The sequence below is a fragment of the Equus caballus genome, chromosome 7 (genome assembly GCF_041296265.1).
Source record: "Equus caballus isolate H_3958 breed thoroughbred chromosome 7, TB-T2T, whole genome shotgun sequence".
In the NCBI taxonomy this organism is placed as follows: Eukaryota; Metazoa; Chordata; class Mammalia; order Perissodactyla; family Equidae; genus Equus; species Equus caballus.
The window spans coordinates 83,533,347-83,560,995 of NC_091690.1; the positions used below are offsets into that span (position 1 = coordinate 83,533,347).

The window sequence follows — 27,649 nt, forward strand, 5'->3', positions numbered from 1 at the left end:
GGCAGTAGGAATGATGAAATACACACAGTGATTGGGACAGTGCCTGGCAAGTGGAAAATGCTGGGCGCCATACAGTTTAGATATGATCATAGTCCTTTCACTGGGGTGCAGAGCCTGGGTCAGCAAGCTGCTACCTCCAGTGCTGGCTTTCTCTGCCCCTCCCTCCTCACTGGAGTGTCCGCACACAGGGCTCCCAAGGAGATCAGAGGCAGAATTCAGAAGCGGAAATCCAGTCTCCGGACTGCTAACCCCGGCTTAGCCCCTGGTCCTCTCGGCGGCTCTCTCAGGGGACTGAATCCCCTTAGCATCCTTGGCGCAGTCCCAGCACCCCCACCACTTGTGGTTTGGGAGTTGCGCCATGTCACCAAGAAATGGGTAGAGCTTGTGGGGTTCCTCTGGGATGGCGCAGGAGTCCTGTGTGAGCTGAGGCCACCCCAGGCCCGTGCCTTATTGAATGAGTACCCTCCTCCCCCTCCCCACCCCTTGATAAATAAAGAGCTGATTTTTCCATGTGGTGTTTGTCTCTCTCCACGAACGTGGAGGCCTGAGCGCTGCCAAGCTTATCTATATGATGGGCTTCCTGCTGGCGTTGCATCTGCCCTGCTCCCCCCTGCCTAATAAATTTATGTCGCCTGAGCACACAGATCTGCTGACATCCGTGTTGCTGGTGGCCTTGGCAGACCCCAGCTCCCCCAGCCTGGGTGGGAAATGCAGACATAAACCCTGGCTGGCGTGAACTGAACATCCTGGTTACGGATGGAGAGCCAGAACTGGGTGGGCGGTGAGGGTGTGGGAAGTTCATTCATCCATCAATTGTTTATTGAGGCCTCCCATGTGCCAGGCCCTGTCCTGGGCTCTGAGCATAGAGATATGCAGAGGACATGGGGACAGCTTTTGAGGAGCAGTCATGCTGGCCCAGGAATCAGAGGCAGATAATTGTAACACGCGGAGCCTGGTTCCCGGGTAGCACAAAGAAGAGAGCCTGTGGGAGGAATGTTCAGGCTAATTTGGGGCTCAAGAAGGTGTTGGGGCTGAGTGTTGATGAAAAGTTCTCTTTCCTTGGCAGTAAGTCCCCAGTGGTGCTAGCCCAGATGAGTCTGGGAAATGTGGAGAGTTCCTTTGTGCTGAGTTATCATGACCCTTTGCATCGTGGCCTGTTCGCACCATGCCCGACATCCAGAGCATCAACCGAGGGCATGCTGGGGAAGCCCTCTTCTCTCCTGCCCCTCTGCCCAGGCATGTAGCAGGCACGGTTTTCCGTCTCTTGTAGGAACTCTGAGTTCCCATGTTAATCATAACAGGCGTGTTCTTAGGAGGAACTGGCCCGGCCCCTGCCAACAGCCTTCTCTCGTGTCTTGATGACATCTGCACCAAATTTTCTCCCTTTATGTAATTAGGCCCGTTGGTATTTGCTTTGACTTTAGATTACAGTGTGACTGGCGTCTCTGAAATTTCAGGCCTGAAATATGTGCTGGGGCCCCGGGTGGTGGGAAAGTTTTCACCGATGGGATTTCGGGTTTAGCTGAGAGGGTCAGAAACAGTACCCAGACTACTGTTTGCCTGAAAATTCACAGCAGCCCCCCAACTGGTGGGAACCGGGTCTCCTGCCTTGCCCTGGGAGCGGTGCTGGGACAGGCCTGAATGATGGAAGGATGTGGGAGGGCTCCCCTGCTTCCCCTCCTGCCCTTTTTCACCCCACATCCTCACCCCTGCTGCATCCCTGCCCCAGAGTGACAGAACTCAGCAAACAGGAAAAGATGCACTAACCGCAAAGAAATGCCGTGAATCCAGACTTAACCCCAAAGCCAACCTCAGAATGGCGGGGTTGGGATCCTTGCTTTGAGATGCCCGTCATGGTCTGGCTATGTCCGGGCTGGAGGAGCTGTTTGGGGTGTGAGATAAGAAGTGGAGCCGGGCTTGGGGGAGTTGGTTCTCTCCAGTCGGCTGCATCCAGAAAGGACGTGAAGGGATTTGCCCATCCGTTCCCAACGCCTCTGGACTGAGTTGTATCTCAGCGGTGACTTCACTTCCCCTGCTGAGGTTTCCACTAACTCTCTGGAAGGCTCCAGCCGGTACGCCACACTGATTGTGATGTAGGAGCTTCTGATATGCTTGTTTGCACATTCCTTTGGGGACCCCGTAGGCCCCAGATGAGTGATAACCGGATGATGGAATATTTGCTAGAGGAAAGGGAACGCGTTGTTTAAGATAAGGTTTGATCCCGAGCAGGAGGGAAATTTCCAGATACCTCTGCAATGTCAGCAGTGATGTGTGGATGCAGATCTCCATCCCTACTGCCTTGCTGGGGTGTCCTCGGTTACTTAGACCCCCCAAGTGAACTCTTGCCTCTTGAAGTGCTTCAGGGCCTGCCCAGGAGTAGGGCAGGGTGCTGTGCTGGGGGTCTGACTCTCAGCCAGAATACGGCCATTTTCCTCTGTTCTTAAACGGGCTTAGTGCTCCCCAGATGACTGTTTGAATAAAGGGCTTTTGCCCAGAATAACTACTTAGGTCATTATGTGTCTTCCCTTCTCTCCTGAATGGGCGTAGCATCCTTGGGGAAGGATCCTGGTCTTCAACATTGCAGTGTGCATTAAGACCTAGCGTGGGGCTTGTACAGAATCTGTTTTGTCACCTCTGCACACCATGGCCCCAGTGCCTACAGGACCAACACCATACTCCTTTGCCTGGCATTTAAGACCTTCAGCATCTGGTCTAGACTAACTCTCATCTCTTTTCTCTCCTCCCTCTCCCTTCCCCCAAAGTATCCTTCTCTCCATCCACCTTGAACTTCTTTCCCCTTCTCTTTGAATGGGCCATCCGTTCTGCCGAAAAGTCCTTTCTTCTTTTTATTCCTGGCAAACCAGAAGCAGTACAGCATGGTGGGCTCTGGAGTGAGACCACCTGGGTTTGAATCCTGGCTCTGCGCCTTTCAATCTGTAAAACCATGGGCCAAATACTTAGCTACTTTGTGTCTTAGTTTTCCCATCTGTGAAATGGGGATAATAATTGTTCCTTCCTTTCTTGTGAGGATTAAGAGCTAAAACACGCAAAGCACTTAGACTAGTGTCTGGTACACAGTAAGTACTCAAAAGATGTAGGCTGTGATGATGATGGTGGTGGTAGTGATGATGGTGATGATGATGATAAAGATGGTGGTGGTGGTGATGATGATAATTTGTAAAGACTTTCTCTGTGAAGTCTTTTCCAGCTTACTGGGCAGGATTATCTTTTCCCCTTCTAGGCTCTGATTGTAACTAGTCACATGAGCTTCTAGTTATCTCACAAGTCTGAATTTACCACTAGACTGAGACTTCATAGGACTAGGTCTCGGCAATAAGAATAACATCTCTGCTGGAGTGTGCCAAACTTGGTACCATATGCTTTTTTTCTCATACAATTATTTTATTAAGATATAATTCACATCCCATAACATGCACTTTTTTCAAGTATAAATTTCAATAGTTTTAGTATATTCTCAAAGTTGTACAACCACCACCGCTATCTAATTCTAGAACATTTTATCCCCATAAAAAGGAACCCCATACCCATCTTCCCAATCTCCCCTCCCCCATTCCTTTGCAATAACTAATCTACTTTCTGTCTCTATGGATGTGCCTATTCTGGACATTTCATGTAAACGGAATCATACATTATGTATTTTTGTGTCTGGTTTCTTTCGTTTAGCGTAACACTGTCAAGGTTCATCCATATATCAACAATTCATTCCTTTTTATAGCTGAATAACATTCCATTGTATGGATATACCACATTTTGTTTATTCGTCAATTCATGGACGTTTGGGTTGTTTCTATTTTTGGCGATTATGAATAATGCTGTTATGAACATTCGTGTACAAGTTTTTGTGTGGATGTAAGTTTTCATTTCTCTTGGGTATATACCTAGGAGTAGATTTACTGGGTCATATGGTAACTGTATGTTTAACTTTGGAATGGCCAAATGGTTCCAAAGCATCTACACCATTTTATTCCCACCAGAAACGTTTAAGCTTCCAATTTCTCCACATCCTCAGCAACACTTGTTTTTGTATGCATTTTTTATTATAGTCATCCTACTGGGTATGAGGTGGTGTCTCATTGTGGCTTTGATTTGCATTTCCTTGATGGCTAATGATGTTCAGCTTGATGGCTAATGATCTTTTCACGTACTTATTGGCCATTTGTATATCTTCTTTGAAGAAATGTCTATTCAGCTCATCTGCCCATTCTTTAATTGAGTTATTTGTCTTTTTATTGTTGAGTCATAAAATTCTTTATATATTTTGGATACTAGTCTCTTATTAGAAATATGATTTGTAGATATTTTCTCTCATCTGTGAATTATGTTTTTACTTTCTTGATAGTGGCCTTTGATGCACAAAGGTTTTTAAAATTGATGCAGTCTAATTTACCTTTTTTCTTTTGTTGCTTATGCTTTTGATATCATATCTAAGAAACTCTCACCTAATCCAAGGTCACAAAGATGCACCATAAGCTTTTTAGAAGCAATCTTATTTTCAATAGCCCTATGAGGAAAGAATAATGCACCCATTTCACAGATGAGGAAGCTAAGAGGTCAAGTGCTGGGATTTAAGCCTAGTGGAGTCTGACTTGGAACCTCACGTGTATCTCACTGTGCCTCTCCCCAAGTCCCTTAACCTCTGGTCCCTTATAGGGCTTGGCCCAGTGCCTGGTGCCTGGTAGACCCACAGGGAATGCACATTGGATGGGTGAATGGCAGGTCCTAACAGGTGCTCGGTTTGCACTTGCTGGTTGGTTGGTGTGAACCGGAGTTTGCTCCTCAGTTACGCTGCTGACTTGGGGTTTGTGTATACAATGCTAGAGGTCACTGAGCGTCTCTCTCCCCTCTCACCTCCACAGTGTCTCATCATTGGGGGAGGACCGTGTGGTTTGCGCACTGCCATTGAACTTGCCTATCTGGGGGCCAAGGTGGTCGTGGTGGAGAAGAGGGACACCTTCTCCCGGAACAATGTGCTGCACCTCTGGCCTTTCACCATCCATGACCTGCGGAGCCTGGGAGCCAAGAAGTTCTACGGGAAGTTCTGTGCTGGCTCCATCGACCACATCAGTGAGTGGAGCCAACGGTAGCACCCCATGCGAGAAGGGGGCTGACCCTGGGTGGGGCACATCTCTCCACATTGAGGGGTCCCCAGAATGTTCCATCTTGCGAGTCCCTGGGGCCTCCACACATCCAGCTGGCAGACATTCAGTGAAGGGGCTGCCCGGTGCCTCCTGGCAGGCCTCTGCTCTGCCCCACTAGGCTGTAAGCACCATGAGGTCAGGGACCGTGGCATGTCCTGTTCACCAGAGTGTCTCCAGGATGTAAAAGAGTAGTTGACACATAGTGGATGCTCAATAAACTTCTGTTGAATTCATGAATGAAATATCGAAGATAGAGTCAGAAGTAACCTGGTCTGCACTCCCAGAGAACTTACCAAGATTTTTGTCCACAATAAAGTGTGCTTTAATAGAGTAGTCAGACTTGCTAGAGGAGTTCAGAAGAGGGAGCCACACCAAACCATTGCATGGGCCAGGTTGTCAAGCCTCTGGGATAAAGGAGCTGGATGCTGTGTTGCTGGTTCTGGGGAACCGTGGCAGGTTTTAGAAGAGAGGAATGACACAACTGACAGATCCTGTACCAAGTTTCCTTGAACTTTAGCAAGAGAGAGGGCATCATGATGGGGGTTCATCCAGAGAAGGAGGGGCAATAGAGAATGTGGATATCAGGTCCTGGCCGTCCCTGAATGCCGAGGTAGGGCCAGGTGAGTGCCGAGGCCCCTGTGCTGTGACATTACTCACGCCTGGGTCTCTGAGGCAAGGTCTGTGCAGACGGGCTTTGAGAGTGTAGCGTCTGTCCTCATGCTTTACAGGGAGGAGGTCTTTGGCCATTTTATATTTAGCAACCATGACCCATGAAAGCCAGGCAGGTTAATTCTGTGGGGAGTGTTCAAGGGTTTGAACAGATTTGGGTCCAGAATCTGTCTTGTCCATTTTCTGCGTGACTTGGATCAAATTCCTTACCTTCTTCATGCCCCAGTTTTGTCTCCTGTAAATGTGATTAAGGCCTGCCTGCCAGGATTGTCGAGAGGATTAAATGAGGTCAAGTTTGTAATGTGCTTGTCACTGTGCCTGGCACGTAGTGGGTCCTCAAGGACACGCTTTGCATCCAGCGGTGTATGGTGATCACAAAGCAGCCAGGGTCCCCAAACTTCAGAATTCAGAGCTGCAGTCTCTCAACCACTGGGTGGGGAGGGGAACCCTGAGAGCCGCGCTGCTGTGAGGACAAGAACTGATGAGAAAAGGGTGTGGGGTTGGGCAGGAGTGACTGAAGAGAATTAACCACCACATAGGGCGTAATTTAGTCAGATACAGGAGAATGTATCAGCAGTGGCCCCGGAGTTTATTCTCAGTCTGGGATGAGTAAATTCCATGAGTCCATTGGAGAAAAATCTGGATTTGCCCAGAAAGCTGCAGTGTCAGCTTTCAGGATGTTCCCTACCACCCACAGAAGAATGTATGTTGGTTACCGATTTAGAACAACAACACTGAGCACCATTTTTGCATCAAGACCTCCTAAGAGGCAGGGCTGGGCACCAGAAGGCCTCGTGAGGGCCCTGGGGCTATTGGGTTTGCCTTCCCAGATGGCCAGGAGCTCCTCTCTGCCCCATTGATGGGGCACCCTATAACCCCTAGTCCTTGGAAATATCCCAGTGAGCAGAAACAGTGGCAGGCCTCTGGAACCCAGATTCAAACATTCAGAGTGATCACTGTCAAGGGCAGGTCCAACGCCCGTGGGAAGGCAGGCAGGGAGAATTTATTGAGTACCTACTGTGTGCTGCAACCAGAGATACTAGGAACCTTGAAACTAAGAGAGGCCAGGCCTCTGCCAAGGTCTGCTTCCAAGCAGGAGGTGGACTGGATTCTTTAAGCCCCAGCTGACTGGCTTCCTTTCAGACTCACTGTGGTCTTCTCTAGCCTCAGCTGTGTCCTGGTCCTTGGCAATGCTCAGCAGTTCTCAGCTTGTCCTGCATCAGCATCCTCCTCCAGTTCCCACCTTGGCGGTTCCAAACCTCCACCACGGCCTCCTCGTTCTTGGCAGATGGCCTCACTCCTCTGCTCCGGGGGAGAGAAGCTCTGGCAGGCGCTCCCCACCAGCCCCCTGGCCTTCCTCCGCTCTCGCCCCACCCACGCACCCATTGCTTCCTCTCATCCCAAGTCAGAGGCAGAGCTGGCACCTCCTCTCCAACTCTAGGCCCTCCTTGTGTCCTGCCCTCCTTGTCCCCTGCCCCTCACCTCACACTGCCCCTCCTGCCTCTGTCATGGCCCGTTATGTTTCTTTACTTCAAAGTATTTATTCTAGAAAGAGTAGATATAGACTTTGTCTCTACTTTCCATTCATGCTTCCTTCCAGTGCAGTCTGACTTCTCCCCTACCACTATGCTAAAGAGATTTTCACCAAGGTCTCCAGAAGCTTCCTAACTCCCAAGTGCCCTGGGCTCCTGTAGTCTTCATCTTCCTTAATCTCTCCGTGGGATTTGGTGTTCTTGGCCCCTCCTCTCCCGGCTTCCAGGACTGTGGCTCAGGCTCTGTTCTGTCACTCCCCTGCCCCATTCTATTTACCTGTGTTTCCTCCATTAGAGGGTGTGTTCCACATCTCCTGGGCCTAACGTGGCACCTGGCATATTATGATGCTCAATAAATGTTAAATGAACAAAGCCCACGAAATACAGAGGGACCCAAAGAAAGTTTCAAACTTCACACTCTAACAAATACATTGATAAAGAGAACAGATTTGTGGTTACCAGAGGGGAAGGGGGTTGGGGGGTGGGTGAAAGGGATAAAGGGGCACATACGTATGGTGATGGATAAAAATTAGACTACTGGGGGTGAGCATGGTGAAGTGTATTCAGAAATTGTATACCCCAAATTACACAACGTTCTAAACAATTATAATCCCAATAAAATTGCTTGGAGAAAAAAAACTTCATACTCTGCATAAAAATATTTGGAGGCGTACCCATTTGTGCCGAATGGCAGGGGACAATATAGGGAAATGAGGTGACACTTGCTGGGGGAATTTGAGAGAGTGGATAGGAGGTGGAGAACCATGAGCCCAGCTTTGTGGGGAGACTGCACAGCCCACCCATTCCCCTGGATGAGAGCATGGGCACAGTCCCCCCCAGAGTGAGCCGTTTGATCACTGACTTGACTTATGGCTCTTTGCTTACTCCTCTTTCCATCTTTATCTTTTCAAACCCTCAGCCCAGCTCTGGAAGGAGGCAGGAAAGAGCAAGCCGTCGTCATTATAGCATTTTCTACCAGCCAGAGCACAGTCTTGGAATCAGACAGATTTGGGTCCACAGTCTACTTTTGCCAGTATGTGACCTTGAGCAAGACACTTAGCCTCATTGAGCCTCAATTTCTCATCTATAAAATGAGAAAAAGTATCCCAAAGGGCCACTGTAAGGGGTAAATGAGAAAACCTAGGGTGCTGGGCACATGATTAGTGCTCCGAAATGATCATTGTTGCTATATTGCTGGCTCAGACATCACTGAGTGGTGATTATCTAGTATTCTGCATACAGGAGGCACTCAAGCATTGCTACTGCCAGCTCATCCCTCTTCCTCTCCCTTTCTAATAGGTATCCGTCAGTTGCAGCTCATCCTATTCAAGGTGGCCCTGATCTTGGGAGTTGAAATCCATGTGAATGTGGAGTTTGTGAAGGTTCTAGAGCCTCCTGAAGATCAAGAAACTCAAAGTACAGTATAATTTTGCTTTTCTGTCTAGAAGCCAGGTATTGCAAAATGGAAATCACGTTTGCATCCTTCAGAGGATCTTCTGTAAGAGTTATTGGGAGTTGTTTGGCATAATTCCATCAAAGGATATTTTACTGTTTTTGACCATTGCTGTCACTTTAGGTTTGCTCTTCAGTCCCCAGGGGATTTATTATTAAGCCAATAAACCTGTGATTTGGTTGCTCTGTCACTAGGAGGCGGTACTTTGACAAATGAAGTCTAATCAGTAAGTAGGATGAAAGACATAGATTTAGTTATCTGATAAAGTTCATTCACACGCTCTTCAAGCTGTGTGTGTACCCACATAGACATGTGGATACACTTGTTGTACCCATATATTTTAAAATGCAATAAAGAAAGTGAAGTTTCCAGAGCAAATATGAAATAAATGTTCAAAGTATTATTTGGTATATAATATTTTTAAGCTTTATTGAAGTATAATTTACAAACCATAAAATTCACCCATTGTAGGTATGTCCTATTTATTAATTTTTCTCTTTTTCCTTCTAGTATGTTTATGTAAATTCTGGTCTTTTATATACACCATGGTCAGAGAGTTTGTTCATGAGGCCTCTGCATCTTGCTTATTATCAAATCTGCTGCTGCCTGGACAGGGCTTTCCCTTTGGGTCCGGCTGAGTGTTAGAGACCTCGTAGCTTCACACGCAGGCTATAACTCTGATTTCTCCTGTCCTCTGCCCAGAATATTGAGAATTTAGGGAAATCGTTAGTTGGCTTTTGAGCAGGATAGCGTCCGATATTTAACTTTCTGAGACTCCTGTGTGCTTACCCTCTCCCAGACCTCTAGTGGACATTAAATCCTAATTATGGGGAAGCAGCAGCATTTCACCTGAAAATGGTTTTGTAAGAGACGTGTACCGCACCACAAAAGATTTTTTAACAGAATGAAGTAGGAATTCAAGCTGGTTCATTACACCCTGAACATCCCTTTGGGTCTGTTAAGCAATGGGAGGGCACTGAGGAATGTGGGAGGATATGAAGAGAACTTGGTGGAATCTGTTGAAAAAAATAAGGTGCAAGTAAGACTGGTTTGAGAATCAGTAAAGATAGACTCCCAGCCTTTGTGGAAACCTGTAAAACCAGGCATAGAGTTGGCGCTGCTGATTTACCTTGTCCTGGATTGAACGGAAACTAAAGCCAGAAGGACTCCCGATTCCAGTGTGAATCTGGACAGCTGGTCATTCCTCCGGAGGCTCTGTCCGGGGTTCCTATACCTGGTGGCATGGTCCATTTCTCACGGCCAGCACAGAGCGGGTATATTCACTCTCTCCTCCCACCTCTCTCTACCAACTCATCTCCTTTTTCTGTCCTGGTAGAAATTGGCTGGCGGGCAGAATTTCTCCCCACAGACCACTCTCTGTCGGAGTTTGAGTTTGATGTCATCATCGGCGCCGATGGCCGCAGGAACACGCTGGAAGGTGAAGACTCTCCTTGGGGCTGAGGATGGGGGGGAGGGGAGTTGAGGGGGTGTATCGGAAAGGGGATGAAGGGAGGGCAAGATGACAGGTGCCAAAGCTGGATGGCGGTCTTGATAGAAGAGCAGACCACCCTGCCATGCCTGAGGCTGAGTGTTGAGAACAGCTATTTAATTCTCTCTGAACCTCCATTTTCCCAACTGTAGGTGTGGATAATAGAGCTCTCTCAAAGCATTGTTACAAGGGCTGGGAAAGGACTCATATGTAAAAATGCTTTATAAAGCTAAAGTGCCATGAAAATTAAAAGAAAACATCAACATACATTTATTGAGCACCTGCCAGTGTGCAAGCCATGGTGCTGAGCACTTTCTTACTCCATCTAACTAAGATAACCACTTTTTATGTATTAATGGCGTTAGTTTACTGTCAAGTATAATTCCAGAAGGAGGAGGGCGTCACTTTTCATAACTTTCAAGCACATTCACTGCTGGACAATAAGATCAGTTTTGTCCAGACTGTCAAGGTGCAAAACCATGCTTCTCTGAGTTCTAAATCTGGAAGCATAACATGTTTTCTTGAGTAGGATCTGGTCAGGTTGAGAGAGGAGCCCCATTGCCAGGAAATGCCCTCAGTCACCTCCATCCCAGCCTCAAGATTAATTGGTGCACAGGTTGTACTGATTTGCATTAACTGTGCTAATTTGAGACCATGGGTTTTAGACAAAGTGGTCCCACATGGCATCTCTTAGACCAGGGAGAGGTCTGCTTTTTGAGCTTGCCCTGCTGAAGAGCTGTAGGCTGTGGATGTCTGACTGGGAGGACGCCTTCTCTGAGGACAGAACACACTCCCTAAAGTACGCCTGGTCTTAGAGAATTCAGAATGTGTGGTCTGCCTAGCCAAGGCCCTTCCCACCTGCTCTGCAGCCAGTGCTCCCTTCCTCTCTTCACTTCCATACCTACTCCCCCACCCCCTGCAATCAATAACCAATGTCTGACAAAGAAGGTTTAAGCTGCCAACCAGAATATTGTGCTGTTAGAGCTTATGGGGCCATTTTGATGGTTTGGGAAAACTGTAAATCTGAATACTTGAAAATCCCAGATCCACACTCAGCTTGAGTATGGTTTGGCATTTCATGAACGTGAAAAGAAGGGTGGGAAGGAGGAGAGCCATTTGAGCAACTTAGGACCAAGTAAGTACACTAGAGCAGGGTTTCTCAGTTGGCGTTATTGACATTTTGGTCCATTCTTTGTCGTGGGAGCTGTCCTGTGCATTGTAGGATACTTAGCAGCATCCCTGACCTCCTCCCAGTAGACACCAGTAACACCCCAGCTGTGGCAACCAGAAATGTCTCCACACTTTGCCAAAGCACCCGGTTGAGAAATATTAGACTAGAGAATAATGGCCATTTCTGACTATTTTCACAAAGGTCTAGTGAGTGACTTAAAGGAGTGAGTATTGAATAGAAACCCAAGACTGTTAGTTAGAGGGATTTTTGACAAAGAAGTTTGAGAATCAGCATGAGGACAGCAAATGTGAGGGGAATTCCCAAAGGTGGCAGCAGACAAAGGTCATGTCCTTTGTCTTGAGTTAGGCAAAGTAAACAGCAGTATCCAGGGCAGAGGCAAAATTCAGGACCAAGGACTAGTCAGATGCTGTAAAGAAAGGGGACTAGGAAGATGGTCCATTGAAATGTGACCACTGGCTTGTGATCCTCTGTGTGGCTGCCTGTGGTATTGTGAGTGATAATAAGAAATATGTGTTTGGTCTTTGTCCCCTTTCTGGCATAGAGCTCCCAAAACCCTTGCAATTTCCTGAGCAATAAGAGCAATGGGAGCATCTTTTGTTGCAATATTTGGTCTCTTGTCCTCAGTTCCTGAAATCGTTTCAGAGCCATAAAGGTGAAATGGGTTCCTTGTTATTCATAACAAGCCTCTTTCCATCACAACTGAGTTTATGATAATAAGGTGTCTTTTAGAAATCCCTTAAAGATGGAGGGACTGGTTGCCAGGAGAGCCAGCTGTGCGATTAGAGGTTTGGAACTTGCAATCCCACCCCCTGACCTTCTGGGAGGTGAGGAGGGAGATTGAGTCCAGTCACCAAAGGCCAGTGACTTAATCAATCCTGCCTGTATATTGAAGCCTCCGTGAAAACCCAAAAGGAGAGGGTTTGGAGAGCTTCCGGGTTGGTGAACACATGGAGATTTGGGGAGAGTGGTGTGATCCAAGAGGACATGGAAGCTCCAAGCCCCTTCCCCATACCTTGCCCTATGCGTCTCTCCATCTGGTTGTTCTTGAGTTATCTAGTAAGTAAAATGTTTCTCTGAGTTCTTTAAACTGCTCTAGCAAATTAATTGAAGCCAAGAAAGGGGGTCCTTGGAACCTCCAATTTATAGCGGGTCGGTCAGAAGCTCAGGCGACAACATAGTCTTGCGATTGGCATCTGGAGTGGGGGCAGTCTTGTGGGACTGTGGAATCTGATACTATCTCCGGGTAGATAGCATCAGAATTGAGTTGAATTGTAGGACACCCAGCTGGTGTCCTAGAATTGCTTGTTGTTGGTGGGGGTGGGGGACCCACATTGTAATTGCATGCAGAATTCTTACTGCCATTAAAAAGCAATTTCAATGTAAATCATTGAAAACTATAAGAACCCTGAGGAATCATTGTACCAAATTAATTGCAAGTTAGAATACCACCTATTCATTAGACATTTATTGTGTACTAAGTGCCAGTCGCTGGGACTGGAGACAGAAAATTTGTTAAAATCTCTGTGCTGTGGGAATTCAATCTCAAAATCCCACTTTTCAAAGGGAAAAAAAAATCATGAAAGATGCTAATAAAGTAGCATTGTGTAAGTTTAAGGTGCATGTGGGTCTTTCATGAGTTCCTAGCAACAGTCTGTAAAAGGATGAGCCCTGTGATTGCCTGTTGGAGAAGACGGCGTTAGCCTTGTTTGTTGAAGCCTAGTTAGGAGAATTGGTCCAATAGATTTTAGGAAAGGAAAGAGTCCCCCTGGCTGAGAAAGGCTGGCAATGTGTTTCTTCCTCGGGTATAGACTTCGGCCTTTCTGCCTGCCCCTGTTCTCTAGAGATCCAGAATTCTGGTTTCCCTGGCCTGTGGGGCGCCTGAGAATAGCTCTCTCAGTAATCGTTTTCAGTTTCCGTGCCAAATGCAGAAGAAAGACCCACTTTTTCCCTTCTCCTCACGCAGGGTTCAGAAGAAAAGAATTCCGTGGGAAGCTGGCTATTGCCATCACCGCCAACTTCATAAACAGAAACAGCACAGCTGAGGCCAAGGTGGAAGAGATTAGTGGCGTGGCTTTCATCTTCAATCAGAAATTCTTTCAGGACCTTAAAGAAGAAACAGGTGGGACCTTCACCTTTCTCCAAACCAGGCCATTGTCCGTGAGTCCTAACATGTGCAGAGGAGCAGCTGGCTGTCCCGGCTCTGGGGACTAGGGGACTCCCATAAAGTGGAAACAGGGATTTCTTCTTAGGATAATAATGGATTCCTTCAAGGACAAGAGGGATTCTGGAGGGAAAGTTCTAGATGTTGTCCATGAAAATAGATAAACTTTTATTTACTCAGAGACATTTATTGAGTGCCCATATGAGCTAGTACTGAAAATCCTGGGATACAAAGTCGAGGTTCACACCATCCCCTTCCGAAGTGGCTTCCTGTCCAGAAAGGGACTCCCACATAAACCATCCTAATGCAGGCTGGTCGGTCTGTGCCCGAGGTGAGTGTGAGATTCAGGGAGCGCTCTGAGTGGGGAGTCAGTAACCTGGGGGTGGTCCTTGAAGAAGCGTGGGTGCCTTTGTGCAGTGTGCCAGTGGCCCTTCCCCCTAGGGGACGTCCAGGGATGCCAGGGGAACCTGCCGCTGACTCAGGGGCATAGGTTGTCCCCCAGTTGTGGGCCTTGAGAAAAGAAGGTATTCATTTATTTACTCAGTGTCTATTGAATGCCCTGCACCAGGTGCTGTTCAAGGACATGAGATAGAGCAGTGGGCAAAACAAACAAGACCCCTCACTGAGCTGGAGACCATCAATAAACAAAGAACTAATGCCTTACGGGTCTATAAGACTGGTGGGGAAAAGTAAAGCAGAGTGAGGGAAAGAGGGATAAAACGCCTGCTTCCAATTAAGTAAATTCCAGATTTTTTTTTTTCCTTTCTTTTTAACCTGATTTAAAAAATATATATTTTTCCTTGAAAAGGCATTGTAACAACGTTAAATAAAATCTTTATACTAAAAATAAATCCCCCACACCTAGCACCACCTAGCAGGCTTAGTCTTTATTTTCATATACTGCTTTTCTGTAATTTTCCACCTGCATCCTTTCTGTTTACATGGCTCTGGCTGTCATCAGTGTCAGTGCTCTTTGTCAGTCTGCTTTTCTCATTCAGCGTCACATTTCAAATATTGACCGTATTGCAACCTAGTCCTGCTGATGGTCAGTTTGGGCAGAATAGCTCATTAAGTGGATATACTGTCACTGCGGAAACATTTCAACCACGGGTTGGCAAACTGTGGGTGGCCACGTGTTTTTGTATTGCCTTCCAGCTAAGAATGGTTCTCATATTTTGAATGGCTGAAGAAAAACCAAAAGAAGAAGAATATTTTGTGACAAATTGAAAACTACATGGAATTCAAGTTTCAATGTCCGTAAATGAGGGTTTACTGGAATGCGTCCACCCTCATTTGTTGACGTTGTTACCTATGGCTGCTCCACCAGGAGTGGGTGCCACACAGCCTGGATGGCCCTCAGAGCCCCAAATATTGACTCTCTGGCCCTTTCCAGAATAGATTTGCTGACCTCTGATTTAGATCTTTCAGTTATTTATGGTTACAGATAAAGCTGCTTCTGCTGGATTATTTCTTTAGGATAGTTTTCTAGGAATAGGGTTTGTTACAGAGCCAGACTATGCCTCTCGCTGGCCAAGGGATGAGTGCCCATCGCATGACCCTCTGAGTTTCACCATGGTTGCAGTATTTTATTAAAAAAGTATTTCCTTCCAGCATATTATGTGCTTTTGAATGATTTAAGAATTCTCCAACCCTCCCTTCCCCTTAAATACTAAGAAAATAAATACTTAAGCCGCCAAATCTAAATTATGACAGGACATTGAGCGTGTTTTTCCAAATGTCTCAATGAGCTTCCTTTACACTTTGCTGTGGTCGTCACCTTTGGTCATTGTTTCACAACCGTGCCCCCACTCAGTGACAGCAATGAACTTCCTCTGATTCTCTGGGGGGCCCTCTGCATTGATGGCTGTTTTCTATTTAACGGTAATAAAGGAGTTCCTATGGTTACCCAGCACGCCTCTGTGTTGACTGCTGAGTTGCCGTGCACCTCTCTCTCCCTTCAAAGAAGCTAAACCAGAGGTTCTGAGACCTGATCGTGGATCAGAATCCCCTGTAGGGCTTGTTAAAGCACAGACTGCCAGCCCTACCCCCGGAGTTGCCGTTCAATAGGTCCGGGGTGCGGCCCTGATCATTTGCATTTCGACTAAGTTCTCAGGTGATGCTGTTGCTTCTGGCCACACACCCCACTTTGAGAACCACTAAGCTAAGCTGTCATCACACAGTGTTGTTTTAAACGCAGGAACCTAGTCTATAAAGTGTTTTGCAACTGGTGGAAAGTGTCAAGAGACAGAACCCAGCCCTTTAAGCCCAGCTGTTCCTACTGGGGCACCTGGGTTTTCATACACAGCAGGGGAATGGTAGAAACATCACTTAGCATAGTCTTTGGGAATTCACACAGCTCTTTGCATCACTGGCCGCACAAAGGGCACAGTGAGTAGGACTTGGAATCAGACAGGCTGGGGTTCAAATCCTGGCTCTGTCTTTGCTTAGCACCATGCCGTGGACAGCACTTACTCAGCTCTACCTTGCAAACACTGGTCCACAGCCCCTAAGGACTTTATGAGTTTTCACAGAAATGGTGCCTTAATCATATTGCAGTATATAAATGTATCAACATGTTCTACACCTTAAACTTACACATTGTTGTATGTCAATTATATCTCAATTGAAAAAGAAGAGTGTCTTTGTGGGACTACAACAGCTAGCTCTGTTGACTTGGGTAAATTCTGGCACTCGGTTTTATCTTCTCCGGCCTTGTATGTCTTAAAACTTGTCTAACGTGAATACTCTGCAGGTAAATAGTGAGACCTGTAAGGAGGTAAAGCAGAGCTCCTGGCACACAGCAGGCACGGAGGAAGTGATGCTGAGTCTGATCGCTTCTCTTTTCAGGGATTGACCTCGAGAACATCGTTTACTACAAGGACTCCACCCACTATTTCGTCATGACTGCCAAGAAGCAGAGCCTGCTCGACAAAGGTGTCATCATTAATGTACGTATCTCTTGGCTGTGATGTCCTGACTGTCTCTCCCTTTGTGACCTGGGCTGGCAGCATCAGCAAGTGTGCGAGCAGACGTTGTCCCGCCAGAGACTGAACAAGGAGCGGGGAAGAGGGAAGGGACTGCCGCCCGCTAACTTCCTTCTCCTTGGTGTTGCATCAGTGTTGGATGAAGGTGTTGCAGAGGTGTTTCTGCAGACCTGGGGGGGTCGAGTGGGGGCGCTGCGACCCTTATCCAGGCGTCAGTGTAGGTCCTCTCCCCGAGAGATCAGCTGAGTCTCTTCCTTCCCCACAGCTCATTCACCCTGCCCCTTTTCTGGGAGGTCACACGTCATCTGGAAGCAAATGGCTCCTTGTCCTAGTGGGACACAGAGACACTTTCACTTGTGAATTTCATGCTGTGGCCCCCTTGTTGTGGTACAGGGCAAAGCTCACTGTTCTTGCGGTCAAAAAGACAAGTGGAATTTTGGCTCTGTCACATATGAACTAAGCACTGTGACTAAGCTGCTTAACCTTTCTGTGCCTCAGTCTTCTCATCTACAGAATAGGAATAATAGTTTCTGTCTGAATGGGTAGTTGGGAGGAGTAAATTAAAAAACATACACAGGGCACCTGGCACGTACTGGGTGTGTGGATTCCCCCCATCACTCCTGCCTGGTTTGGACACCTGCTTCTTTGTCCTGCTGGCCTCCTGGGCTTCTCATCTTCATGCTTAAACAGGGAGCAGGGTTGGAAGGAAGGAGCATGTGGAGAGGTGGGCCCCAGGCTGGAATCTTCTTTGGTTGGGTTTCAGCCCTTCCAGAGTCCCTGTTCCTGCCACTGCTCCTGCTGTAGCCTCAAGATAAGGATCGTGCAGCCTGAGGTCAGCCTGCTCTCCGGTGTCGGCCTATAGCCCAGGCAGCACGGTGCCCATTCATTACTGCTTGTCAGAGAAGAATGTGCCTGTCCCCTCGCCAGCTTGTGCTGGCAGCCAGCCGGGCGGCATTAGTAACCCAGCCCTCCCCTGGGCCTCCTCCACATCAGCTCAGGTCTTTGCTGAGAGCCTGAGTTGCGGACAGGAGGCTGTGAATGGGGGCGTGGGGGTGGGATGAAGCTGACTGAGCCCAGCCAGCAGCTGTGTGAGTGATGGGTTTCAACATCTGGTGCCCCACTGCTGACCCCGGCTGGGGGAGGCGACGCGGTGTCCCCTTCTTCCCTCTGCTCCACAGGCCTCCCTGCCAAAGTTGCCTCCTCTGACAGGATGCCTGTGTCAGATAGAGGGGGACCACTCAGCATCCAGGCGTGCAGGCACAGGGAACACCTTTGCAGAGAAGGGGCTGGGAAGCCTATGCCAGTCCCCCCTGGGGAGTCACAAAGTTTGACTTGGGTTTCCTGTTTCCCTGGCTGAGTATTCCAGCCTTGTGGAACACCAAGGTTCCCTTCCGTATCCTAGGGCATTTGTCCAGGCGACAATATGGTGGTCATGGTCGCTCAACTCCTTGGCAGTTGTCAAAGCCCCGCCATACTCCATCTCAGGCTCTCTGTCATGTCAGGGGTGTGGGCAAGAATGACTTGCTCTGGTCCCTCATGACTGTGGAGGAGCTGGGAGCAGATCCCGGGGCAGCGGTTGACCTCACCAAGGCCTTCCTTCCCACCTCAGAGACTCCAGGAGCATCTTCTAAGCTGGCGCCGAGGGCCTCTAGGTATAAGACACAAACTTTCATCTAGAAATTGGAGGCCTTGGGCTGGATGAGGGAGAAGTGGACACCCATTTGGTTCAGGAGCTCTGGCCTGAGTCTCCAGGTGTCCAGCTGAGCTCTATAGCCTTTGCATAAGCTGCAAGCTGACCTATCTACCCGGAGCCTCTTAAATTAACCTTCTTCTCTTGTTCCTGGAGGAATGGCAAGTCCTCTGTTTTCCTCTCCCCATATGGGTCAGCATCTTCCTAGAGGCACACAGAAGGTGCTGGCGAATGTTCATTGAATAACTCACGGATCTGCTTCCTCATCTCCTCCTGCTGATCTCTGGGCTTCTTTCTATGGCTACTGAAGGGAGATTGAAAGTTCTTCTCAAGAAATCATGCCTCTGGGCTCCCAGCTGTGTCCATCTTGCTCTCCCCGACAAGGAGGGTGGCCCTTCCCGCAGGACCCTGCCTCTGCTGGCCCACGCACATGCACACTAGGATTCCTGCATGCGACAGGCTTGGTTTCGCCACAGTGGGAGGGAGCAAGCTTGGTTGCCAGGTGTGTGAGGTGGTTGCGCCTCGCAGCTGGCCTCCCGATGCTGAGCTCACACTCACTGGAGGCGTTGGACAGGCCTTGCCTGACCTCCTCTGAGCTACAGTCTCTTTCCAGCTCAACTCTTGGGTGACTATCTTCCTATTGGATTCCATCCCCCTTGCTCATTTTTGCTGCTTTCCCTCTGCACCTCCCCACCTCTTGTCCAGGATCCAGCTTCTCTTCAGGACCCGAGGCCTGTGGAAAATGAAGGCCACACCATCCCCCTGCCTTGATCTTACTTTAGAACTGCTTCCAGTCCCGTCCGCTTTACTTACAGCCCCATTTGCACGTTTTTCTCTCTCGGTCTTGTTCTCACACCCTCCCTCTGTTCTGCTTCTGCCGTCCACCCTCTCACCTGGGCCCTCCTGCCCTGCGGGGCCCATGGCTCCTCCCAGCATCCCTGGGCCAGGTGGGCTGTCACCCCTGTGCAGCCTGGGTCTGCTCCCTTTGCGAAGTCCCCACACTCCTGCTTGGGGCTTCAGGGCCAGGCGCTGCCTTCATCACACAGTGTCCCCATTCACCCATCACCAGTGGCCCTCAGGGATGCTGGGGCATGTTTTGAAGAGGGGGCTATTTTGAGAGCTCTCCCTTCACTCTTCCCCATCTCGTCTCCTCACCTTCAAGGGCGGGAAGTGATCATGTGACTGTAGGCACAGGTATAAGAAGGGAGAGCTCCAGCCTGGGCGCCGTGACCTGATAAAGGGCTCTGGGGTCAGTGCTGGCTGCATCTGGGTGATGTGGTTTGGATGTGGAAATGTTAGAATTTCCAAAACAGGGTGTTTGAAATCATGGCCTTGAGAAAATTGACACAGTTGGTCACTCTGGTTGTAGAAAATTGACAGTTCCTTCACTCTCTTTGTGGAAAATCAACACAGTCGGTCACTCTGTAGGAAGTTGACACCATCGGTCACTCTTTATAGATGAGGCTGTGCCTTCTGAGACCTTTGTAGATGCCCTTGGGATGCCTTGGGTGGGTCCAGGATGCGCTTCACCTCATGCTGTGTTTTGTGCCATCGTGACTTGTTGGGAACAGGAGTTCCTTCACTGAGCACTTCCCATGTGCAGGCACAGGGCTGGGATTTCACGTCTCACTCTGACCTGAGGACAGTCTCACTTGGTCCTCCCAAGGCTCCGTGGATTGGTGGTGTTATTCTTATTTTACGAATAAGAAAGGAGAAGCTCGGAAGAGCTCAATAACTCATCTCAATTTGCGCAGTTAGTAAACAGCAGAGGTGGAATTTGACTTGTCACTCTCGGTGACCCCAAGGCCTGTGTTGGTCTTACACACTCGCCTCTGCCCTCTCCCCCCACCATCCTGGGATGTGCGCTTTCTGTGTCACCTTTTGAGAAAGATAGTCTTTCCATTTCTTTAGCTGCACGATGAGCAGATTTGACTCTGGGAGACGTCCCACAGTTCATTGCCGGTGTCCCTCCAGGATGAATATCCTAGTCCTCTAAGCTTAGAGTTCTTCTCCCCTGCTCCCTGCCGTCCCCAGCCCCAGCAGCAGGGAGGTAAAACAATAAACACTGTAAGACCAAAGCAGGGCCCTGAGCAGCCCTCAGCCTGTCGAGAAAAGGGGTAGCTGATTGTGGAGAGAAAGTTTGAGAGTTCTGCCAAGCAGCCATCTCTGTTCTGGTCTTGTCTGACCACTGAACGCAGCGTATCTGGACCACGTTAACTTAGCTTAGTCCATTATGAAATCACTCTTCCTCACTTGCTTTTTTACCTTTTAGTTTTATTGAAAGTTATCACAAGAACCAGCCATATGAAATATGCTTCTATATTTGCCGCGAGAACGTTATTGAGTATGCTGTTCATTACAACACAATGTTCTCTGTCGAAATTCCTATGTGAGACAATTCTTTTAGAATTTAGTGCCGGGAAAACACTCCTCCCCTAGGGAATTTCTATGCTTCCTTCTTTCTGATAAGGGAAGCCCTGTGATATATCACATTTCTCTTCTGTCTTGGATGCCAGGAAGCTCCAAGCCAAATTTGATGCTTAATCACCACTCTTTTAACCCTCGCAGATGGCTCATGTGGTTCCTCTCTATTCCCTTGGCCCCGATTTTCTATGTCTGTTTTGATTAGCTTCACTGTACAAACTCACTCCAAGTCCTTTTGCAAAGAAGTGGGTATGAGTCCCTGCTCTTCCGAGGGGCCGGGTGCTGCACTGTGCTCCTGGTCTCCCCACAGGACTACATTGACACAGAGATGCTGCTGCGTGCCGAGAACGTAAACCAGGACAACCTGCTCTCCTACGCTCGCGAAGCTGCAGACTTCGCCACCAATTACCAGCTGCCATCTTTAGACTTCGCCATGAACCATTACGGGCAGCCCGACGTGGCCATGTTCGACTTCACCTCCATGTACGCCTCAGAGAATGCGGCCCTGGTGCGCGAGCGTCAGTCACACCAGCTGCTCGTGGCCCTGGTGGGCGACAGCTTGCTTGAGGTACTGTCTGCATTTGGAGCCCCTCATCCCTGCTGGAGGACAGATGCCTGCATTTATGTTCCAGCTTGCAGCATCTGCTGTCATGCAGCCGGGGGAAGGACAGGCTCTCAGCCAGTTGGCAAGGCTCTGCGGAGCCCATCCTGGCTTCGGAGGCTGCCCTTTCACTAATTCTGAGGAGCCACTTCTGCCTGTGTATAGATGGGAGAGCTTTCTCTTCCGCCTCTCGGTTTTTCTGGGCTGACCTCTTTGTGGAAGTACACGATCAGGCGGCCCTGGCCTAAACCTCACAGGCCGTCCTTCTCAGAACGTGTAGACCCCGGCTGGGCCAAGACTTCTTCCTCACGTGGGTGGCTCTCTGTAGCCTTTCAATATGGAGATGGGATAGGATGCAAGAGAGGTGTCTGTGCCCCAAAGTCCCGTTACCACCCATGGCCTCCCTGCTCAAAATTCTTCCCGGAAAAATCTACAAATACAAGGATCCTTAGATGAAGTGAATGCTTTCAGAGGGTAAATTTTTATCTTTAATGTAAGCACTAAGCAAAATATGTTTATGTATCTATCCCAAGCAAGAGTCAAATTCCCAATGATGCTTTGGGTGTGCATGGGACAGGTGAGTCAGAACTGTGGACTCTGACCTGGGCTCCTTAGCCAAGTACTTCTGTCCCAGTCCCCCTCTCAGCGCTATCCCTCCCAGGTTCTCTGCTATACCCCAGCCAGATGGGCTTGCTTCCATCAGGCTCCGCCCTTCTCCAGCCACCCAGCCTTTGCCCACGCTATTCCTGAACGGCTAAAGATCAGAGTCCTATCCGTTCTTTAAAATCAGCATAAAAGCCACTCTTTTATGAAGCATTCCCGATTTCCATCTCCCTCCCCCAAGGTGGCCTCTGCCTTTTTGGAGCCCCCAGAGCATTTTGCTGGCCCCGTGTCCTAGCACACTTTGTGTATCACTTGGTGCTACGGCTCTGTGTTTGTGGTGAATCGCAGCGGGCTGCCCGTCACCTCGCCGTGCCCTCAGTGCCGTGCAGGGCCTGGCGATCAGTCACCTCGCCGTGCCCTCAGTGCCGTGCAGGGCCTGGTGATCAGCAGTGCTGGATAGAGTGGGAGAACAGCCTGGGAGTCCTTAGAGTCAACTGGAATTTTGCATGTTTTCTTTCGCAGCCGTTTTGGCCCATGGGCACAGGCTGTGCCCGGGGCTTCCTGGCAGCCTTTGACACAGCGTGGATGGTGAAGAGCTGGGACCAGGGCACTCCTCCCCTGGAGCTGCTGGCTGAAAGGTGAGGGTCCACAGCAGGGCTCTCAGCTGGGGGCAGGGCCGGGTGAAAAGCTCAGGCGGGAGAGGGAGCAAGTCTGGCCATCGGGCGGCTCCTGGATGAATGAGGAGAGAGGCTTCCCCCATGTGGCCTGATTCGATCATCGGGGTCCCCGAGGAAACTTTCTCCATCATGATCTACTTCCTTCAGTGACTTTCTCTGGGGGCCAGGACCTTAGGCTCTGGATGCCAAAGAGAAAAATCTTCATCTCGGGGGGCCCTGAAGTTGAGGTTCCTGGAACCGCTCAGGAATCAGAAGAGGTTTATGTGGGGAGGTGTTCATGGTAGCACTGAGTGTCCACCCTGCTCGAGGCTGGGTTCTCTGACCTGCCACACTTCTTCCACTGCTGGGATCCTGGGCTTCCTCCCAGACCCCTGCTGCTGGCCACGTGGCTGTGACAGCTGGCGGACTGAGAGAAGTCAGGGCTGGCGGGTGGGGACGGGCCTCTGCTGGTCTTGGGTGTGGAAGCCTGTGGTCATGGGGGACCGGCCACAGGAGGCTGCGTGGCTGACTGGTGGCTATAGCAAAACCTCAGGTTGCCATGCTGCCAACTCTGCGTCCCTGCCCTCTGCCTGGGGAGGAGCGTCATCGCCTCCTCTGGCCCCTTTGACCCTCCCCTGTGTTGCAGCTCTCAAGAACCACAAGGGCCAGGCCAGGCATTGCAGGGAGGGGTTGTACAAACACATGAAAGAAGTCCTGAGGGTGGATGGGAGGGCTGGGGCTGCCTGAGGCTCTGAGAGCAATCGCTGACCCCGGGCTCTGCCTCCCTCCAGGGAAAGTCTTTACCGCCTGTTACCTCAGACGACCCCAGAGAACATCAACAAGAACTTTGAGCAGTACACGCTGGACCCGGGGACGCGGTACCCAAACCTCAACTCGAACTGTGTCAGGCCCCATCAGGTAAGTGCTTTCTGGGGCCCCGTCTGGGTCACCCTGTACTGGGGAGTGGGAAGAGGATCCTCTAAAATCCTGGCACATCCTGGGACTGAGGCCACCAGTGCCTCTCGGCCCAAAGGTGGGACCCGTTCCTCCCTCGAGGAGAACCACCGGAGTAAAGCAGAGTCGGCATCTCTCTGGCCTACAAGAGAGAAATAGAACACGTGGAATAAGTGTGTGTCCATGTAGGACATATGTTTGTTTGGCACCATGCATGTGCGTTGCTAAGCGTACCTCTCTCAAATAATCTTCTTGGCCAAATATCCAGTCGTTTCCATCCATGGTCCTAGAGTCCATTTTTTCTCCCATTGACTCAGAGCCACATAACCTCTGAACTCTTCAGTCAATAGCACAAAGAAGGTGTGAAGGTTTAAAATAGTCATTTACATATATTCACACTTGAACTCCCCCAAGTTGGGGTGGATAATTGAGATCTGCAGCTCCATGTCTCAGGTCACCTGGGTTCCTGTGTTGAAGGTCATGACCTCAGTGATAGAAGGAAAGGGTGGCCGATGTTGGGTAGGGGGTGGGTGGACTTCAGAGGCCCCTGAGACCAGGCTTTGGGGGGAACTGGTGGGCAGCTGTGCGGTCTCTCTTCTTGCAGGTGAAGCATTTGTACATCACTAAGGAGCTGCACCAATACCCTCTCGAGAGGCTGGGCTCGCTGAGGAGATCCGTCAACCTCTCCAGGCGGGGTAAGTGGCCCTCCTGGACCCTGGCCAGGCCGCCCGCCGGGAGGGGCTTTGTGGAGAGGGTCCTGCCCCCATGGCCGTGGGGGCACTGGCCCTGAAACCAGCCTGGCTCTGTGTGACCCTGGCCAGTGCCTCTCCTCTGAACTTCGGGTTCCTCCCCTGTAACACCAGGACAAGGACACCACCTCCCACAGAACCCTTGTGAAGGAGTTAGGAGGTGTTGAGCGCTCAGCATGTGAAAGTGGCATTTGATATGGGATTACTCCCCTGGGCTTGCCTTTCTTTTCCTGTTGTTTCCAGTTTGGGGGTCTTATCTCCCCAGCTAGATAACAAGCTCCATGTGCTTCCCTCTTCCTGATCTTCTGGGGCCTGGCGCAGTGCTGGCACAAGGCTGGCGCTCAGTGGCAGAGGAGGGGATGATGAAATGAATAACTCCCTGAGCATCCATCCGGCCGTGCTCGGGTCGCTGTCCTGCTTAGGGACCTCTCTGGCTTCTGTCGCCTGCCCCATCCTTGTGCACTCTCCACCACTGGGCAAACTCAGCCTTCCCAGCCCCTCCTCGCTTCCCTCCCTGTACCACAAGCCCCACTGCTGCCGCCCCTTAACAAACCGTTTCACACAAAAATGGCAGGTTTTTCTGGATTCTTTGCCACGCACTAGTCCTTTCTGTATTCCTGGGATTCCTTCTTCTGTCTGATGCGTTCCTACATGCTCTTCAAGAAGCAGCTCAAATGGTCTCCTTTATGACTCTTTCTTTGACCATTTCCCCAGTCCCTGGCCGACTCGGGGCAAACCCACACACATTCTCCCACTTCTCTGCCACAGCAGTACCATGTTATCGTCACCCGTTCCGTGTCTCCCTTCCCCACTAGATGGGATGTTGGCAGAGTCCGCATTGTCCTCACCTCTGTGTTCCTAGCTCTAACTGAGGCCTGGCAATGGGAGTCTTAGAGGCTCCTTGCTGCAGGAGAGCGTGCTTCCTGTCTCAGCATGCTGCCCTCCCGCCATGGTTTTGACAGGGCCGGCTCAGCGGGCAGCACCCGTGCCCATGGTGTCTTGCCTTGGTGCTGTTCCTCCTGGTCCCCAGCCATGGCAGCAGTTGGAGGGGATCCCCAGGAGAGTTGCTGAGATTTTCCCAGAGTGCTTCACCACCGTCTCCCCTAACTGCAGAGTCAGACATCCGGCCCAGCAAGCTCTTAACCTGGTGCCAGCAGCAGACCGAGGGCTACCAGCATGTCAACGTCACTGACCTGACCACATCCTGGAGGAGTGGCCTGGCCCTGTGTGCCATCATCCACCGCTTCCGGCCTGAGCTGATGTAAGTCTGGGGACCACACTGGACCTGCCAAGCCCCTCACGGCCCAAGGGGAACCTGGAGACAAGGGAAATCAGGGCTGTAAATGCAGAATCTTCAGAACTTGGTTCAGTATTTCTCTTTGCATGTTTTGGATTTGAGGTCTTTCTTAAGTTTGTTCTTTTCCCATTACGCTAATTGCTCTGACAGCAACACTTTTGATCCACGTTCCTGATGTGTGAGGAGCAAGAGTGGCTCCTGCTCCGTGATTGCACCTGTCCCCCATGCCACCTCTGTCACCACACTTGGGAATTTGGAGCATTCGCACCTTGGAGCTCTGCTCAAGAGGGGAATCATGGACAGGACTTAGTTCTGGGCACCAGTGTAAGGGTTCTACAGCCTTAAGAATTAGATTTGAGACCCAGATCCCATAGCTGTGTACCATTGGGCGAACTGCTTATCTTCTCTGAATTTATTTCTTCATCTATAGATTGAGAATAATGGCAGGGCCATTAGGAAGATCAGATTATGATTGTGGAAACGCTTTGTGATGTTGAAAGCACAATACATCTATCAATGTCATGTTTAAATCGTCGCAGTGAGCCGATTCATCCAGAAGGCTGAAGGAAACCTCCCAAAGGCTTGTGGAGTGGTACCCTTAGGACGTGAGGCTGCCTTGAGAAGGGGATGGGCTCACATGTTACTTGATATTATACATAACTTGATGCTTCTTTTATAAGCAGCCCAGATTACTTTTGTAATTAAAAGGGGAAAAAACATAAGGGAAATACTTTTAAAGTGGCTTATACATTTTCCAAAGAGTTTTAAATCATTTTCTGATTGTTTGGGCCCAGGCAGCAATCATATTATCATGACCCCGATCTGATCTGGTCCCTCCCTGAGTGAGAAGGACAGGGTTAGTGTCTCCCCTGGCCGAGCCTCTCTGGGGATCTGGGGCGAGGGCGGGAAGGGGTGCTTGGGGGGCAGGGGCTGAGGTCGCTGCTTCTTTGCCCCCCACCCCCCAACCCTGCTGACACCTGGCGCGTGTCACCTGCAGGGATCCTCATTGGCTGAGTTTGCTCAGCTCGTCACACCTCTCTCCTCTCCCTGAACTTCGTCTTATTTTGATTCCCCAGCAACTTTGACTCTTTGAACGAAGATGACGCCGTGGAGAACAACCAGCTGGCGTTTGACGTGGCTGAGCGTGAGTTTGGCATCCCCCCGGTGACCACGGGCAAAGAGATGGCGTCAGCCCAGGAGCCTGATAAGCTCAGCATGGTCATGTACCTCTCCAAGTTCTACGAGCTCTTCCGGGGCACCCCGCTGAGGCCTGTCGGTAAGGACCTGCTTTTAGACCAGGCTTTCCTCAGCTCTTGAGCTCTTTCTGCCCTGTGCTTGCCTCTGGCTGCTCTTCACACTGATGTCGTCTGTTCTGGGGCTGACCCATGCCTTCCCTTTGACTCTGAGGCCAAGCAGGGTAGACTGCACACCCAGACCCGTGTGTGTGAGTGAGTCTGTGTGGCAAGGGCCACATGGGGCTGAGGGTCTGTCCCTGTCACTGGGAGGTCACTGACAGAGCTGCATGCGCCCCCTACCCAGCCATTTATGTCTTCAGTTGAGGGTGAGGGAATTACTTTGGAGGGGCCTTGTAGCAATGACACGTCCTGAGCCCTGGGGTAGCCGTGGCAGGATCCGAATCTCAGTCAGACTTTTATTCCCAACAGAGTCTTGGGGCAAAAACTATGGAGAAAATGCTGACCTCAGCTTGGCCAAATCCTCCCTTTCTCATAACTATCTCAACCTCACGTTTCCAAGGAAGAGGACTCCACGAGTAAGTGTCAGCCCGGTTTTTGTTTTATTTCTCTTTGCGCGTGGATGGGGTAAGGGGAAGGGACAGTGTCATGCTCTCAGTCGGTCTGTGCTGATGAAGTGCACAGACCAAGCGCTCGTGGAGGATGGGAGTAAAACTCGGCTCCGTAACCAAGTGTTTGTGGCAGTTCCCCTGGCACCGTGCAGCCAGCTTCAATGACTCAAAAGGGCATCTAGGAAGGGCACGGTGGAGAACTGAGCAGACATGCTGGTGAGGATCTTTATAA

The 27,649-nt window shown here is 49.8% G+C and overlaps 1 protein-coding gene across 16 annotated transcripts in view; it reads left to right on the forward strand.

The window, feature by feature from the left end:
• Window positions 1-27,649, forward strand: part of MICAL2 (microtubule associated monooxygenase, calponin and LIM domain containing 2) — a 223,567-nt gene that overhangs the window by 83,282 nt on the left and 112,636 nt on the right. For all 16 annotated transcript variants that reach the window (XR_011441127.1, XR_011441129.1, XR_011441130.1 and 13 more), the window contains 12 exons: window positions 4,878-5,085; window positions 8,660-8,776; window positions 10,150-10,251; window positions 13,458-13,613; window positions 16,503-16,603; window positions 21,064-21,321; window positions 22,480-22,595; window positions 23,405-23,531; window positions 24,172-24,262; window positions 25,430-25,577; window positions 26,690-26,889; window positions 27,278-27,384. Coding sequence is in view for 13 of the 16 variants with exons in the window: in XM_070274785.1 (XP_070130886.1) it covers window positions 4,878-5,085; window positions 8,660-8,776; window positions 10,150-10,251; window positions 13,458-13,613; window positions 16,503-16,603; window positions 21,064-21,321; window positions 22,480-22,595; window positions 23,405-23,531; window positions 24,172-24,262; window positions 25,430-25,577; window positions 26,690-26,889; window positions 27,278-27,384 (1,731 nt within the window). In the remaining 3 variants the exon portion in view is untranslated. The remainder of the gene's footprint in view (window positions 1-4,877; window positions 5,086-8,659; window positions 8,777-10,149; window positions 10,252-13,457; window positions 13,614-16,502; window positions 16,604-21,063; window positions 21,322-22,479; window positions 22,596-23,404; window positions 23,532-24,171; window positions 24,263-25,429; window positions 25,578-26,689; window positions 26,890-27,277; window positions 27,385-27,649) is intronic.